Source organism: Artemia sp. Qi Xiang Cuo, chromosome 6 (assembly GCF_049724085.1).
Source record: "Artemia sp. Qi Xiang Cuo chromosome 6, ASM4972408v1, whole genome shotgun sequence".
Classification (NCBI taxonomy): Eukaryota; Metazoa; Arthropoda; class Branchiopoda; order Anostraca; family Artemiidae; genus Artemia; species Artemia sp. Qi Xiang Cuo.
In genome coordinates, this window is record NC_142799.1 from 45,116,571 (window position 1) to 45,135,254 (window position 18,684).

Genomic DNA, 18,684 nt, shown 5'->3' on the forward strand with positions numbered 1-18,684 from the left:
GATTGGATAGCGACTGACGCCCCTCTCACGCCCACCATTTTCCAAAACACATCATTTCAAAATTTTGAGATATCCATTTTGTTCAACGTAGTTGAAAGTTCTGGAAATTAGGCTTTTTAGGATGATAACCCCCTCAGAGCCCACAGTGCAAGGGTTGTAAGTTTTGCCCTGGGGCATATAAAGTTTTTATTGAAAGTGTTGTCGTAGAAACTTCAATAGGGCTCATTCAATTGGAAATTGAAAGGTTTAGCGCCTTTTTTGATAGTTGAAAGTGATTGGATAGCGACTGACGCCCCTCTCACGCCCACCATTTTCCAAAACACATCAAATCAAAATTTTGAGATATCCATTTTGTTCAATGCAGTAGAACGTTCTGGAAATTAGGTCTTTTAGGATGGTAACCCCCTCAGAGCCATCAGTGCAAGGGTTGTAAGTAATGCCCTTGGGGCATATAAGGTTTATATAGAAAGTTGTTGCATAAATCATAGGCAGCGGGATCGCGCTGCCTAGGTAAAGAACGGGGACAGTCCAGAGCGAGACAAGAAACGGGGACTAAGTAAAGAGAAGGACACTCCCCCACATCCCTCAGGGCAAGGGTTTTAATTTATGCCCTGGGGGCATATAAGAAAGATGTTGGCACAATGTATTATTTATTAATTTTAACCTTTAGAGCAGGGCACTTCGTATCGAAGAAGTTGTCGTAGAAACTTTGAAAAGGGCTCATTCAATTGAAAATTGGAGTGGCTTGTGCCCTTTTTAATAGTAGAAAGTGATTGGAAGGCGACTAACACCCCGTCAACGCCCACCATTTCCCGAAACACATCAAATCCAAATTTGGAATGCCCATTTTGTTCAGCATAGTTGATTTCCAGATAGCAATTATGTTTTTGAGGACAGTCCCCCCAGCCCTTAGGGCGAGGGTTGTAAGTTATGCCATGGGGGCATATACGGTTTCTTATAGAAGGCGGTATCGTAGAACATTTAAAAAAGGCTCATTCGATTGGGAATTCAAAGGGCTAGTGCCCTTTTTAATAGTCAAAAGTGATTGGACGGCAACTAACCCGCCTCTCACGCCCACCTTTTCCCCAAACCCATCTAATCAAAACTTTGAGATAGCCATTTTATTCAACGTAGTTTTAAGTTCTGGAAATTAAGTCTTTGAGGATGATAACACCCTCACAGCCCTCAGGGGCTGTGGGGGTTTTCCCTATTGTTTTTAAGTTGTGTTTGTTTGAAAGCAACTAACACCCCTTCCACGCCCACCATTTCCCCAAGTTCAAGTTCAAGTTCAATCATTTTATTATTAACATATACATGTATATAATTGACATAGGCCCATGGGGAGACAAGCTCGAAAAACTAGGCCTAGACAAAGATACAATAAAAAATTTTACGCTACAATACAAAGATAATTACGACGGCAAAGATACAATAATACAAAAATAATATGAAAGTAGCAGCTAGCCCAGGATCCAAATATAAATATAAATAGATAGAAAAAAAAGAGAGATCAATATTATTAAATATAAATTCATACTAAAAGATAGCCGAGAGGCCCTTTTACACATCCAATAAAGATTTTGAGATAGCCATTTTGTTCCAGGCAGTTCAAAGTTCACGAAATTATACCTTTGAGCAGGACATTCCCCCCACAGTCTTCAGGCAAGGGTTATAAATTATGCCCTGGGGGCATACAAGGGTTTTATTGAAATCTTTGTCGTAGAAACTTGAAAAAAGGGCTCATTCGATTGGAAACTCAAAGGGCTACTGCCCGTTTTAATAGTCGAAAGTGATTTGAGGGCAGCTAACCCCCTTCTCACGCCCATCTTTTCTCCAAACACATCCAAACAATATTTTAAATAGCCATTTTATTCAGCTTAGCTCAAAGTTTTGGAAATTAGGTCTTTAAGGATGACAACCCCTCCCCCCCCCCAGCGCTCAGGACAAGGGTTGTAAGTTATGTCCTGGGGGCATATAAGGTTTTTATTGAAAGCGTAGAAACTTCAAAAGGGCTCATTCAATTTGAAATTGAAAGGGCTGGTGCCTTTTTTAATAGTTGAAAGTGATTGGAGAGCGACTAACTCCCCTCCGACGCCCACCATTTCCCCAAACACATCCAATCAAAATTTTGAGATATCCATTTTGTTCAACGTAGTTCAAAGTTCTTGAAATTAGGTCTTTCAGGATGATAACTCCCTCAGAGCACTCGGTGGAAGGGTTGTACGTTATGCCCTGGGGGCATATAAAGTTTCTAAAGAATATTATTGAAGAAATTTCAAAAAGGACTCATTTGATTGGAAATTGGAATTGCCCTTATTAATAGTCGAAAGTGAATTGAGAGTAATTAACCCCCCTCTTACACCCACAATTTCCTCAAAAACATTCAATAAAAGTTTAGGGATAATCATTTTGTTCAACACAGTTGAAAGTTCTGGAAATTATGTGTTTAAGGACGATAAACCCCCCAGAGCCCCCAGGGAAAAGACTGTAAGTTACGCCCTTGGGGATATAAGGTTTTTATAGATAACGGTGTCGTAGAAACTTCTAAAGGGTCTCATTCAATTCGAAATTGAGAGGGCTAGTTCCCTTTGTAATAATCGAAAGTGACTGGAGGGTAACTAACCCCCCTCTCACGCCCACCATTCCTCAAAACAAATCAAACCAAAATTTTCAGATAGCCATTTCGTTCACCGTAGTAGAAAGTTCTCGAACTTAGGTCTTTGAGAATGACACCCTCCCCTCCCCCCAGCCCTCAGGGCAAGGGTTTTAAGTTATGGCCTGGTGACATATAAGATTTTTATTGAAAGTTTTGCCATAAAAACTTCAAAAGAGCTCATTTGATTGGAAATTGGAAGGGCTAGGGCCATTTTCAATAGTTGAAAGTGATGGGAGAGCGACTACCACCTCTCTCACGCCCACCATTTCCCCAAACACATCCAATCAAAATTTTGAGATAGCCATTTTGTTTAACGCAGTTGAAAGTTCTGGAAACTTCGTCTTAGAGGATGACAACCACCCTAACACACCTTAAGGTAAGGGTTGTAATTTATGTCATGGGGGCATATAAGGTGTTTATTGGAAGTGTTGTCGTTTCCAAAAGGGCTCATTCGACTGGATATCGAAAACCTAGTGCCCTTTTTAATAGTGGAAAGTGATTGGAAGGCTTGACATTTTTATAGTAAAGATCGATGTGGGTATAATGTATTATTTTTTGTTGTTGTTTAGACCAGGGCACTTTGTATCAAAGGAGTTGTCGTGGGAAATTTGAAAAGGGCTTATTCAACTGAAAATAGAAAGGGCTGATGCCCTTTTTAATAGTCGAAAGTGATTGGAGGGCAACTATTCCCCCTTCCACTCCCACCCTCCCACGCTCACCCTCGCATTTGCCCATTAAGTTTAAAAAATAAATGTTGCCTCAAGATTAAATCAAAATTCACTGTGATAGTGTTAATTCCCAACAAGGCATCTCAGCAGTATCCCAAGAACGATCCAGGGTATTATTTCCAAACTTATGAGGGTGCATCTGCTCGTGAGACGAAACCGACTACAAATAGCACAGGTGTATCCAAGCTATCAAAGAAAGTAAACAGATTTTTTGCGAATGGCATCAAGTTTTCTATTTTAGGCCAACCAGAGGAAGCATGAAACTAAATTAAACAGTAACATTTTTGTCCAGATTTTTAAAAGGGTGTATGTTGTTAAAAATGGCTGAAAATTTTTCTCCAGCATATAAATAGCAGGTCAAACTATAAAGTCGTAAAAAACAAAAGGGTTTAAAGTAATATTTTCTTTTTCCCTGAAAAGACTGTCAATATAAAACGAACAGAAATTAATTAAAAAAAACTTTTTCCACAAAATAAGTTTTTCAAAGAAAAGTAAACAATTCTATTTAGCAAAAAATGAGCAAAAATAAAATCAAATAATTTAGTAAGTGTGAAACTACGGCAAATCAGCATCGTTAAATAAATGGGTCCCAAAATATGAAAAAAATGCTATCATTAACAAAGTCAAACTCAAAACGAGCAGAAATTAACGTAAATTAAGAGCAAAACCCCTATGCCTTCCAAGTGCAGAACAAAATTTGCACTTTACTGAAAAATACAAATGAATGTGCATTGTCAGTTTAATATACATATACTGAAATTTAGTAATTAAAATGTTAATATTATTTGATTTATTAGAGTTATAAAAGTAAAAACATTTGTTTTTTTTCAGTAAAGTGCAAATTTTGTTCTAGGCTTGGGAAGGCATTGAGGTTTTGCGCCCAACTTGTGTTAATTTCTGCTCGTTTTGAGTTTGACTTGGTTAATTATTGTAATTTCTGTTTGTTTTGGGATTCATGTATTTATCGAAGCTGATTTGTGGTAGTTTCACACTTGGTAGATTATTTCATTTTATTTTTGTTCATTTTTTGCTAAATGGAGTTCTTTACTTTTCTTTGAAAAACTTATTTTGTGGAGTTTTTTTAATTAATATATGAATCGGATTGTAACTGGACTCGTTTCAATTCACTCCTGGACCCGAGCTATATGTGTACAAAGTTCAAGTAAAATCCACTAAAATCAAAAATTTCACCAAACGTAAAAAAAAGCCCTTTTTTGAAGCTGGGTACTCCATTGCCCCCTTCCCCATAATATTGAATAAAAATTTTGACAGAGCCATTTCGCGTAGAATGACTGAAACGCGAAAAATATGTTTCCACGGGGAAATAGCCAAGACAGTTTCAAGGGCAAAGGCCCAAAATCATGCATTTGGCCTATTCTTAACAGATAGATGTTAGCAGGAAAAGTGGGTATGATGGGACTTGACTCTCATATCCATTTTTGTAGAATTATTTGCTTCTTGCTCATATTATTTAGTGAGGTAGAAAAATGATTTTTATCTCATCGCTGGATTTTTTGTATGGCTCTAAATTAATTCACAGGACCCTGAATTGGACCAAGCACATTGCCTTTAGGAGGATTCAGATAAGATAATATAACAAAAACAAACAGTATTTTTTTTTCTTTAATAAAACACTCCTGTAGAAAGCACAGAAAGAGAAACTTAGAAAGAGAAGAGAAACTTCTAAGGTTCTCTTTTATTAAGAAAGAGAAACTTAGAAGCAAAATTATTTTTATGTGTTCAGCAGCCAAGTGAGTTTAAATTTGTGGGAGCAAAAAATTGCACTGAGTGATGCAAGTTTAAAATCAAACCGTTAAAAGAAGAAAAAAAAGGAAAAAGGATAAGAAGGGAACAAACCTTAGTCAATTTTTAAAGCACTTATTATATATAAGAATAATGAGTGTTGGGAGCCCCAAAAAGAATTTAATAATCTTTATTTTGCAATTACAATGAACGAAAGTAATTCTTGCTACTGCACATCTAATTGCAATTGAAAATAAAATTTTAAAAGGAAGTGAAGTACATTATAGTATCTGGTATAATAGCTATTACCCCAAGCTTAGACCACTGTTTTCTTTTTGGCTCGTTTTTATATTATAAAATTGCCCCCATTCAGTGGAGTATGGAGCTAAGTCCTGATTCGACGAAAAAGCAAATTAAGGCCAGATTCGGTGTGTAAAACCTGTATTAATTCAGCTGGCTTGGTGTGAAAACGACCTAATTCAGAATAATCTTGAGGCCCCTGTCTATGGTGTTCAGCTTTCAAAGATTAAAGAAAAATCCTTCTAATAAAGTTTTAGAATAAACAAACGAAAAGCAAATCGTCCTCGAATGGGGTGAGAGGTGGTCGTAAGAAAGGATTTAATGGAAATCAAAACTCTTTGGAAGGGTATAAAGAGGGAGGCTTTGACTATATTGGGATGGAGGAAGAGCGTGTGTAGCTGTGCTGGCGGCTTTTCTGCTTCAATGAGTTTTTAGTAGTAGTAGTAATCAACCACTGTCACACCAAGGACTCTATTACTCTAGCCTTAGTTTGAAGACCTATCTTTCTATTCTTCCTATCTTTCATCCACTCTAAAAAAAATCCTTTGCTCTGGCTGCTCTACTTTTTTACATCTTCACTGTTTCTGCCATTTGAACTAATAGTTTTGCGCAGGCAAGTTAAAGATTCACTTGATTAATTTTCTCTTTACTAACACCACCTGTTCATCCTCACTTATTCCTAGTCTAAGCGACTTAAACTTCTTAATACTAATCTTCAAACCTATGCTATAACTCTGAACTCTCAAAACTTCTAAGAGTGTTTTATCTTCCCATTGGATATTATGTTGTCACATAGTCTTTGCTTTGTTCTTTTGGACAAAGTCCGTTAAAATACTACATACAAACGGGGATAAGACACAACACTACTTATGTCCTGATTCCATACTGAACCAACTGCTAACCCCACTTCCTATCTTAACCACAACAATATTATTATCGTACATGACCATAATTACTTTAATATATTTATTTGGTATGGAAAATTAAATGGTACTCAATCTTCCAAGACTGTTCTCTTAATATCAGTACATTTGAAGCAATCAATTTGGATTCATTAGTCTAATTATGCAAAAAATATTCATCAGTATTTTCGTTCTTTTAAACTCAATCTCTTCAAACATACATAAGTTCAATCAATTGAATCACTCGTTGACTCGCCGATTAAAACACGGGTGCATTGCGTTGGATCCAGTCATTTTGTGGCAGAAGTTTTGTATACCTTTTTCATAAACATTGCCGCTAGTGTTGTGAGCTGCATGGTACACATTCTTTGAGCTTGTTACCGCTGTTGAATAGAGGATGAGGATCTTCTTTTACCGATCTGGGAAACAACCATTGCAAATGTTTACAGTAAGATCCTTAGAGAAATGCGTCGTTATGTACAGAATCTCTCACAAGGTTAACAGAGTCCTTCAAAACCCCTCATAAGATTTTGTCTTGATGCATGTCAATGCCTGACCTTACGTTGTGAAAAAGACATGACAACTTTACCAAGACATGGCTAGTGACTCGTTGACCACCCCCCGCACATCCCTGACCTCACCCCTACCGCCTTTTATCTCTTTTTGAACTTGAAAAACGTCCTTGGTGCTCATAAATCCACAACCAAAACAAAATCAAAGAACACATGGCACCATGATTTAACTTTTGAAGATGAAGGCATACTAAAACTTGTACGGCGCTATGACAAAATGTTAGACTGCAAAATGTTAGAAGTTATATAGAAAGATAGTTTCCGAATTTTTTGCTTCCACAACAAACAATTTCTGTTTTTAAATTTGTGTTTTTTGTGTTTTAATTATTATATCAAATGGAACTTTGTGAAACCTTTGCGGATCCAAAGAATAAATTTTTACATGACCTAGAAATTTCCTAACGGAGGGTAAACCACCAACCGGTGGTGCTTAGCTCTCTCCACACTCTACTACTGCCAGCGCACGTAAGTAGAGGCTATAAAGGCGATAGAGGCTATAGTGCCGATTGGACTGTAAGTAGGTCGTAAGAAAAATTTCGACATGAGAAGAAAAGCTTACTTACTTTTCAGATACATCTTCTAATTCGGCCATTAGTCTAGCAGCAAGCCTTATCCTTCTGAATTCAGGAGCTACACTCAGACACGTCACGTGACCATGCCAATTTTGTCCATGCCCCTCAGATTTACCCATTACTAAACAAAAAGAGAATTGTAAGCAACATGACTGAAAACTGACAAAATCGACAGTTAAAATGAGCTGCAAAGGTTGATAGATTTTCAAGGGTTCCGCAGATGATCAACGTAAATTGAAAAAAAAAAAAGAGGAAAAGGGACAAAATCGATCATTCTAATGCATTTTCACTTATACAAGTATAAATGTAACAAAATTAAACACTTCGTAGTAACGAACTATAAGTAAGGAGCGACACGGCTCAATAGTAACCAAAACTCTAAAAAACAGAATTCAGTATTAGTTTTTAATTCTTTTAAAAACAAAAGTAAAAAAAAGAATGTTGTTTTAGCAGCCGAAAAACATTAATGGAGTAAATCTTCTTTGTCTCAACAGCAGATAGACTTGGAGCGATGTCCATCATACAGACTGTATTTAGGCCACACCAAACTATTTTCAGACACAAATATATCAGGAATTCCGAACAGGTTCTGAACCTTCACTCCTGCAGTTATTTTTTTTTTTTAAACAGAATGTCTTCTCTAAGATCATAATCATCTAAACACAGTGCACTGCACATCAAATGAACATGCTTGTTATTATACATAGTTTCAATGACCTGTCTGCAATCCAACTTCAACTCATTTAATTTTTTCAGTCAATTATTCATTGATATCCTCCACCATATCTTATATTCTACTACTCATACCGTGTTTACTTCTATAATGGCTGATTCAAGGCCTACCCTACCATTGTGGATGATTCGACAATTAATATGTGCCTACTTTTTCAATTCATTGGAAGAAAGATTAAGCAAACACTTGCAGACACTTGAGGATGTGAGTCATCCTCAACAGGATTCACATGCCAAAGCTACAAAAGACTAGTAATCAACAACGCTCCTGCAAATGCAAGAAGCCTTTTATAAGAAGCAATGTGAGAAATGATAATAGTTCTAGGTGAAAAAAAAAACTAAACTTACTATATCCCATTATTTCACCACCAGGTGCCACCGCAGCTGAGAAATATTCTGGCCAGTGTGCCATGTATTGTAGATAAAACGAAAGTCCATACTTAAGTTGATTGGTTAAGGAATTAAAAACAAAGTGCAAAATAGAACATCTTAAAAAATAAAATAGTAAAAATAAATGAGTCAATATATTGGGTATGCAGTAATCGAAACATATTTGACCCATCCCAATTATTATAAAATTAAGAGACAACCTTAATAAGCTTCGTAACCTAAAGACGGCTGAAGAAACGCGGTTGCAAAAACTTGTAATAGTAACAATGGTTTCGCGAGAATAATAAAAATGACTATTTCAAATATTAAGGAAAAAACTTTTATTCAATATACAACTTTTGTAAAAAGGAAAGCAATAATTCCTCAGCCCCTTAACGGCATTGAGCTTGACCAAACCAACAAACAGTGTTTTCGACAAACTTGACGATAGATAACAAAAAACAAACAAAAAAAAACACACAGTATAAGGGATGACTGATTTTGCTAGAATTATCTCCTAGACATCTAAAGCAATACAAAATTTTCAGTCTCTGGGCTGGATGAGATAATTCCGTGCTCTAAGAGAGTTCAGCGCTGTGACCCCTAAGAAGTTTATTTTTGGGCCTAGAAGTTTAGGTTTGTTTGTTGCTTATAAAAATTTAGTAGGCTGAAACAAATGTATTTATTCCCTTGAGGATTACTAGAAATTAACCAACTTCAGATAAAATTTCCTTCTGCATTTCACGATCCAGTACCAGAACCTTTTCTTAAAATTTACATCTCTTACTGTTTCACAGGTCTCTTATTGCCTGATTATATGGATGTCAATTTCTTCTTCTTTTCTGAGGCCACTTTCCAAGATTTATGATAAAGCAAGAACTCATCGGTAACTCAATGGCTACTTAATCTCTTTACTACTTTATGTTCGTTTTAAGATGTACCTTCTCTGTGTGTACGTTCCATAAGACCCTTAAGGACACTTTTTCTTCTGATCATTCTTCGCATCATCTACGACATTTTTATGAAATCCATATTCCTTTTTACTCCGTCTGTAAAATATAATTCTAATGTCTTAATTGCTGGTCATATTATCTGGAACAGAGCTCCTGAGTCAATCCTAGGTATCATTTTTTGGGTTTTTAAAAAAATAGCAGTAAATTCTCCGAACTTCGAATAATTTTTCATGTCTTTGCGGTTTTGAAAACTATAAATTTATTTTATTTCGTACCTCTTATCATAGTTTGTATTATTAAACGTATATAAAGTATAAGTAGTTGCTCTTGTTCTGTTCCCTGCTTTTCTACCAAGCCATGGAGCCATGCTAGGGATGATGGCGTAACTAAAGGTTTTGCAACTTAAACAAACTGATAGATTGACAAGATGGAAACTAAATGTCTTTGACAACAAAAATATCCAGGACCTGATGTCGCTATTGGATAGATTTGTGGTAACTACGAGCGACATCATTTGGCAAACTTTAATTGGATTTTGGTAATATTCATCTTTTCACTTTTCTTTTCAAATAATGAAGATGATTCTTAGATATTCGGGGACTTGACAGGAGAAAATGGAGATTAAACAATAGTAGCGCCGCCTATACTGTAGCGTCTGATGGCTTCATTTAAAAAGTAAATTTGATGTCTGACAAGATTAATCTGCAATGCAAGAGGATTCAAGCTTAAATTTCTCTTTAAGCGATAATTAATCAATATATTTTACATTCAAAAATTATATAAAGTCAAAATACACTCTACATAAAATAGGGCTAGTTTAGCAAAGGAAAATCTTGGCGGGTATTGCAGGTTAGTTGACTTTAAGTGGGTAGGCCTGCTGTGGGCAGAATTTTTCTGGCTTTACCCTCACTTGCATTTTAAGCTTGAACTTGATTTTATTGAACAAAAACGCTATATATAAAATTTTTACAAAGAGGACAGAGAGGCAATTCGTTATGTCTCCTTTAACAATAAAGAAAAGGAAACAGGAAATTACACTTCAATAAGTCTCAAGGAGCACAGAGAGCCTGAAAAGACAAGTATACAGTAGTTGTGGGTCAAACAAAGCTATTAAACGCTAGATGGCACTGGTTATTTTTGTTTTCGGGACTAGCGGCTGTTTTTGCTCTTAAGTTTCCGAGATTTGATTTGCGAAAGGTGAATAATTCTGAGTAAATAATATTAGGAAATTTTATACTAACTGCACAAATTCTTGTAAATATTAAAGGTGAGTAAACACGTTTCTATCCATATTGCTTGTAAGTATGAATTAATCTCAGGTCCCACTATTACTGGTGACAAATGAATAATTTTCTTTTTATAGGTATGAGGGGTAAAAAATGTTAACAAGTATTACCAAAAGACTATAGAGTAAATTTACGTTAAGGAACAAAAAACTTATATCTCCAAAATAATCAGAAATATCTTACTTCGAGAAAAATAAAATTTTTCTAGACTAAAAATAAAAGCACGGGCCAGTCATGACATAAAAGCTGTTCTTGTATAGGTGCAAAATTCCATGATTGCCTCAGGCTTTCCGTTTTAGTCCTAATGAATTTTCTTATTGCTTTCTAGTTTTTACTAACTTGGAGATAAAAATTTATTTTTTTTATATTTAATGTGAATGGTGTTTAATGTGAATGTGAATGAATTAAAAATTCTAAAAGTCTTCATATCTGGGGTGCAAAGTTTCATCAAATGGCAAGTAGAATTGTCATGTCGGTTTTATTAGGGCCGTTTTTAGCACAAAGATATTACATATAAGATATTTCATCTTTCTGCAAAGATTATAGTTTTTTCAACTCATCTTTGTTATCAGATTTTACAGCTCACTGATGTTAGCAAAAAGCGTGAAAGACACCATATTTCTGCCATATAGAACAATGATGAGAGGACTTTGATGACATACTCATCATTGTTCTCAGACCGCTGATCAGAGCAGAATTATGAAAGACGTTAGCATAAAAACGACAAAAGATGTAAGATCATAGTTCAAAGATTTCACTTTTAAGCGTTTTCTGACGAAAGATGTAAGATTTTAGCACATTGATGAGTGAAAAAACAAGCCTATTGTGAATAGAGGACTAAGGGGAATGTGGATTGTACTAAGTAGCAGTTTAAGAAATATAGGCCTTAGTGACAACAAGTTAATGAAGAAGATAGTCAATAATAATTTTAGACTATGGTTTAGTGATGGTTGTGAAATATGAGGATTTTAAAAAGGGAATAAGTTATAGACAATTCAGGTGAGTTTTTTTTAAAGAATTTGACAGGTCTCAGTGATAACTTTAATGGATTGGTTTTAAGGGGTAAACTGGGGACGATTAGTGTGAGAGTAAATACACTCGTTACCATAATTAGGTATTAAAGAAACCACTAACTCTACAAGAGGGTAGACTATTCAAGCCGGCTTACCAAGAGTTCTTTAGAAATAGGAGAAAAGTTTCTTGAGCTAGCGAAGCAAGATATATTTTAAAAGGTTTTGGAGAAGCTGGGCTGTAGAATAACGGTAAAGGATTAGGGCTAGAATGAGGCGTATACCCAAGCAAGTACGGATTATTTTTGAGAACCAAGCATTTGGAAAGGGTGAGGTCTAAGATAGGTCTTATTTTTACACAACGTGGAGAAATTAGAAGGATGATTTAATCCATTTTTGGGGTTTTGGTAAGGGATTAAATGAACTGAAGGAGAAAATTTTTCCTGCGTAGTAAAAAGGTGAGGAAGGGATGGATTTTATATTGTTATTAAATTTTATAGGGATTAAGAAGTTGGTAAAGTTAGTAGGTACAAGTATGGCACAAATGGACCATTTTAATTATTTATTAGTTTGGATTTAAGGGTATGTTTTTGTTTATAAAGTTTTTGTGGTTGTGTATTTTTGTAATAAGCATGGCCCAAAAAGGCCTTCACTGCTAATAAATGTCGTATCATATATTCTTATGGATAAATCATCCTGTGAAGACCTGACTTCTATCCACCAAACACGAATGTGAAGCTTATGAGATAAACAAACTCCATGTCTCTAATTCTGAACCATTTTTTCTTGCAATAGTCACACCCTCTCACTTTCATAAATTAGAGAGGGAAGGACATTGATGAGAATTCCATAAAAGTAGTCTGCTACAGACCTGCGGAATAATTGCCGAATTTCATATATAAGTTATGTTTCGAATTGAAGAGGCGACTTTTTTTTATCTACATTAATCCCTGACAACTCAGAACTCAGTGCTAAAAACAAAACTACAGATGGAAAGTCCATGATCATAGAACCGACATGTCAGGACATGTCAGTAGTTAGACTAAACAGACACCCGGCATAATATTTGAGCTCTAGACAAAGCTAAGGAACGATTGAATACTTAAATAGGGGGATTATAACCCTAATTTTGTACCTGAATATGCTTTAAACATTACAAGTATTCAACTTTGTATGACAATGCTATAAAAGATAAAAACCGATGACCCGCACAAGATGGCAGCGCAGCGTCGCTGCCAATTCCAGACGTTTCATTCGAATTAACTAGCAATTAAAGCAAAGGATACAGTTTCTGTCAGAGGGTCGAAGTTCCTGAAAAAAAATATTTACCAAGATTAGTCTAATAAAAAGAATAAATTTTCAAAATCGTTTGGGTTATACACTGCACCTTAACTTGATTTGCGAGTTCTATATATTTAAGAATATATTTATATTTTGATTTTGCGAGTTTATCATATTTAAAAGAATATCGGCATTTGCCTTTCACTGAAAACGATTTGAATCTCAAGGAATATTTTTTATTTATCACATAATCATCAATAAGACGGTTCTGGGCGTTTACTCCCCCCCCCCAAAATGCCCCCCTACCCCCACGGAAAGTACCCTCACGGAAAACACCCCCCCCCCCTGTGGAAAATAAGGTTTCTAAATTTGAAACGATTATTTGAGTTTTTTTTTATTTTCTTTGAAAAGTGCTAAGGAACGGGAAAAAGAGGAATTTACAGACCAGAAGTATCTTAAAAACTTAGAAAAAAAATTTCCATTTGTGTTGAAAAGACTTCAATATGAACTTCGGCAATTTTTGGCAGTAGCGAGTGCCAAATTAAAAAAAAATTGAAGTAGAAAAAAAAATTTAGTCGAACAATCATCAAAATTAATCTAAAATATAGCACCGAAAAGTTTAAAAAGGTTTAGCTATCTTTTGAAAGGATAGTAGGCTTTAGGAACCAACAAATTCTAAATTGTTTAAGTTTTTACGGAAGAAAGCGTTGGCAAATCCTATGAGTTTGTTTTTCTTATCTTCCAAGTGTGAAACTACCACAAATCACCATTAACAAAAAACTTCTATATTCGAACTTCTATATTCTTCTATATTCGTATATTTTTCTTCTGGCAAAAAATACAAAGTTGCAGATTTTTGCAGATATGAGCTTGAAACCTATGTTATAGGGTTTTCTGATACGCTGAATCTGACGGTGTGATTTTTATTAAAATTCTTTCACTTTTAGGGAATTTTTCCCCCCTCTTTAAAAAATCAGGTAAATTTTCTCAGGCTCGTAGCCTTTAATGAGTAATACTAAACTTAATAAAATTCATATATTTAGAATCAGCATTATAAGCCCATTCTATTGATACATTTATTGACATCAAAGTTCCGTTTTTAAACGTTTCGATTACTATTGAGCCGTATCGCTTGTTTTTTTTTATTGTTTTTTTTTTTATTACGTATATGATGGGGTTCTCACTTTAGTCAATATCATACTATTTACGTTAAAATTTCAAAAAATTTTTAATTCGCACACCCCTTAATCACAACGGCCCTTTAATTTGAATAGACAGCTCTTGTTAAAGCACTAAAAAAAACTGTTCCGTAAAGAGCGAGTTATTAACTTGGGGGAGAACCCCCTCATATACCTAATAATTTCTGTTCATTTTAAGTTCTAATGTTGCTCTTTACTTTCAGTTGAAAAACTTGTTTTTTTTATTTAATTTCTGATCGTTCTTTAAATAATGCTTGGAAATACGGCGCCCCATTCATATAAATTTCCCTTACCCCAAAGAAACAGCCTCCACGGAAATCGGTTCACGAGTCCCCCTCGTCTCTAGCCCCCCCGCCAATCGAAAAAAATTCGCCCTGAAAATTGATGTATTCTACCCCCTAACAAATACGAACAGTAGGATATGTAACCAGTGACAAAAATTCAGCCCTGCTCCTTTGCACTGGGGGGGATTAAGTAAAACTAAAAGCCATAGTTATAAGATTGTCGACTATGCTGAACAAAATGACTTTCTCAAAATTTTAATAAGGTAACTTTGAGAAAAAAGGAGCGTTGGAGGGGGCCTAGTTGCCTTTCAATCTTTTAGGCCACTTAAAAAGGGAACTAGAACTTTTAATTTCCGTTCGAATGAGCCCTGTTACGATATTCTAGGACCACTGGGTCAATACGATTACCCCTGGGGAAAAGAAAAAAAAATAAAAAAATAAACACGCACCCGTAATCTTTCTTCTGGCAAAAAATGCAAAATTCCACATTTTTGTAGATAGGAGCTTGAAACCTCTTCAGTAAGATTCTCTGATACGCTGAATATGATGGTGTGATTTTCATTAAGATTCTATAATTTTTAGGGGGTCTTTTCCCCTTTTTTCGAAAATCAGCGCGTAATTCAAATTTTCTCAGGCGCGTAACGTTTGATAGGTAAGATTAAACTTGATGAAACTTATATATTGAAAATCAGCATTGAAATCTGATTCTTTTGATGTATCTATTGGTACAAAAATTCCGTTTTTTAGAGTTTCGGTTACCATTGAGCCGGGTCGCTCCTTACTTACAGTTCGTTACCACGAACTGTTTGAAAATCACAAAGGCCGTTTAATTAGAATAAATAGCTCTTTTGAAAGTACTAAGAAAAACCTTAGTGTAAAGAACGAGGTAGTGACGACAGGGCGAACCCCCTAATATATGTAATAATTTCTGTTAGTAAAGCTTTTCATGTTCTTCCTTACTTTCAGTTGAAGAAACATTTTTTTTTTAATTTAATTTCTGATCGTTTTTTAAATAATGCTGGGAAATCCGGCACCCCCTTCATGAAAAATTCCCTTCCCCATGAAAAATTCCTCTATGGAAAGATCCTCCCACGTAAAACAACTCCCCCCGCCCCCCCCCCTACCAGAAAAAATCCCCCCGGAAAATATCTGTATACTTCGCAATTACCTATACTATATGTAAACAATGGCAAAGTTCGAAACTTGCAGCCCTTCCACTTGGGACTGTGGGGGGGTTAAGTCATCCTTAGAGACATAGTTTTTACATTTTTCGAGTACGCTGAACCAAATGGCTATCTCAAAATTTCAATCAAGTGACTTTGGTAAAAAAAAAATGAGCGTGGGAGTGGGTCTAGCTGCCCTCCAGTTTTTTGGTCACTTAAAAAGGGCACTAGAACTTTTAATTTCCGTTCGAATGAGCCCTCTCACATTATTCTATGACCACTTGGTCGAAACGATCACCCCTGAAAAAAAAACAAGCATCGTGATTTTTTTTCGAGCAAAAAATGCAAATTTCCACATTTTCAAACAGTTCGTGGTAACGAACTGTAAGTAAGGAGCGACCCGGCTCAATGGTAACCGAAACTCTAAAAAACGGAATTTTGATACCAATAGATACATCAAAAGAATCAGATTTTAAGGCTGATTTCAAATATATAAGTTTTATCAATTTAATTTTACACATCAAAGTTAGGCGCCTGAGAAAATTTGGCTGATTTTCGAAAAAAGGGGGGAAGACCCCATAAAAGTTATAGAAACTTAATGAAAACCACACCATCATATTCAGCGTATCAGAGAACCCTACTGTAGAGGTTTCAAGCTCCCATCTACAAAAATGTGGAATTTTTCATTTTTTGCCAGAAGAAAGATCACGGGTGCGTGTTTATTTGTTTGTTTGTTTGTTTTTTTCCCCAGGGGTGATCGTATCGACCCAGTTGTCCTAGAATATCGTGGGAGGGCTCATTGGAATGGGAATTAAAAGTTCTAGTGCCCTTTTTAAGTGACCAAAAAAAATGGAGGGCAACTAGACCCCCTCCCACGCTCATTTTTTTTCCCAAAGTCACCTGATCAAAATTTTGAGATAGCCATTTTGTTCAGCATGTTCGAAAATATTATACGTATGTCTTTTAGGATGACTTAATCCCCCTAAATTCCCGGGGGAGGGCTGAAACTTATGAATTTTACCCAATGTTAACATATAATATTGGTTATTTGGAAGTATACAGACGTTTTCAGGGGAGATTTTTCCTGGTAGTGGGGGAGAGGGGTGGGTCGGGGGTTATGTGGGAGGATCTTTCCATGAAGGAAGTTTTCATGGGGGAAGGGACATTGCTATAAAGGGGACGCCGGACTTCCCAGCATTATTTAAAAAAGATCAGAAATTTAATATAAAAAAACAAGTATTTCAACTGCAATAGCAGCAAAATCGAAACTTCAAACGAACAGAAAATATTACATATATTATTGGGTTCACCCCGTAGTCAATACCTCGCTCTTTAAGCCAAAGATTTTTTAGTACTTTCATAAGAGCTATTTATTCTAATTAACGGCCTTTGTGATTAAGCGGTCATTTTTGAAGAATTGGAACAAAATTCGAACTTTAGCTTAAAGAGCAAGGTATTGACTAGGGGGCGAACCCCTAATAAACAAATTAAAAATATATGAATATAGAAGTTCGTTACGTAAGTTAATTCGTAAGTTACGTATATTTATTACTAATAAAAACGTTCGTAAATAAAATTAAACAAGTTTCGAGAAAGCCATTTAACTAAATAAAAGTAAATTAATATGAAAATTTTGTTTTAATTATTCATGTACGGTGAGCCAAGATCAAAACCTGCATTTATTCAAAAACGTTCAAAAATTTAATAGAAAAAACAAGTTTTTTAAACTGAAAGTAAGGAGCGACAATAAAACTTAAAACGAACAGAAATTATTCCGTATATGAATGGGACTGTCCCCTCCTCAACGCCTCGATCTTTACGCTAAAGTTTGACTCTGTCTCAAAAATTTATTTTTTAAAAAAATAAAAACTTTAGCGTAAAGAGCGAGGCGTTGAGGAGGGGACAGTCCCTTTCATATACGTATATTTATTACTAATAAAAACGTTCGTAAATAAAATTAAACAAGTTTCGAGAAAGCCATTTAACTAAATAAAATTAAATTAATATTAATTTTTTTTTTTTATTATTAATTTACGGTGAGCCAAGATCAAAACCTGCATTTATTCAAAAACGTTCAAAAATTAAATAAAAAAACAAGTTTTTTAAACTGAAAGTAAGGAGCGATATTAAAACTTAAAACGAACAGAAATTATTCCGTATATGAAAGGGACTGTCCTCTCCTCAACGCCTCGCTCTTTACGCTAAAGTTTGACTCTGTCTCACAACTTTATTTTTTAAAACAATAAAAAACTTTAGCGTAAAGAGCGAGGCGTTGAGGAGAGGACAGTCCCTTTCATATACGGAATAATTTCTGTTCGTTTTAAGTTTTAATGTCGCTCCTTACTTTCAGTTTAAAAAACTTGTTTTTTTTTATTTAATTGTAGATAGGAGCGTGAAACTTCTTTGATAGGGTTCTCTGATAAGCTGAATGTAATGGTGTAATTTTCGTTAAAGTTAATTAAAAATGCGAAACTCTACATTTTTGCAGATAGGAGTTTGAAGCTTCTTTAATAATGTTCGTTGATAAGCTGAATATAATGGTGTGAATTTTGTTAAAGTTAATTTAAAAAATTTGCAAGTAAAACAAAATTTTATTGTTTAAACAAAAATTGAGTTGTGAGAAAGTCAAACTTTAGCGTAAAGAGCGAGGCGTTGAGGAGGGGACAGCCCCTTTCATATACGGAATAATTTCTGTTCGTTTTAAGTTTTAACGTCGTTCCTTACTTTCAGTTAAAAAAAATTGTTTTTTTTATTTCTTTTGTGAACGTTTTTTAATTAATGCAGGTTTTTATTTTGGCTCACCGTGCATGAATAATTAAAACAAAATTTGTATATTAATTTTACTTTTATTTGGTTAAATGGCTTTCTCGAAACTTGTTGAATTTTATTTACGAACGTTTTTATTAGTAATAAATATACGTAACTTACGAATTA

General features: G+C 35.1%; 1 protein-coding gene across 1 annotated transcript in view; it reads right to left on the reverse strand.

The window, feature by feature from the left end:
- The window catches only part of Naa20A (N-alpha-acetyltransferase 20 A), a 94,722-nt gene that overhangs the window by 54,903 nt on the left and 21,135 nt on the right, over positions 1-18,684 (reverse strand). Inside the window, exons 3-5 of the mRNA XM_089090211.1 lie at positions 13,110-13,134; positions 8,554-8,644; positions 7,465-7,594 (exon numbers count right to left, since the gene is read on the reverse strand). Coding sequence (XP_088946337.1) covers positions 7,465-7,594; positions 8,554-8,644; positions 13,110-13,134 — 246 coding nt within the window. The remainder of the gene's footprint in view (positions 1-7,464; positions 7,595-8,553; positions 8,645-13,109; positions 13,135-18,684) is intronic.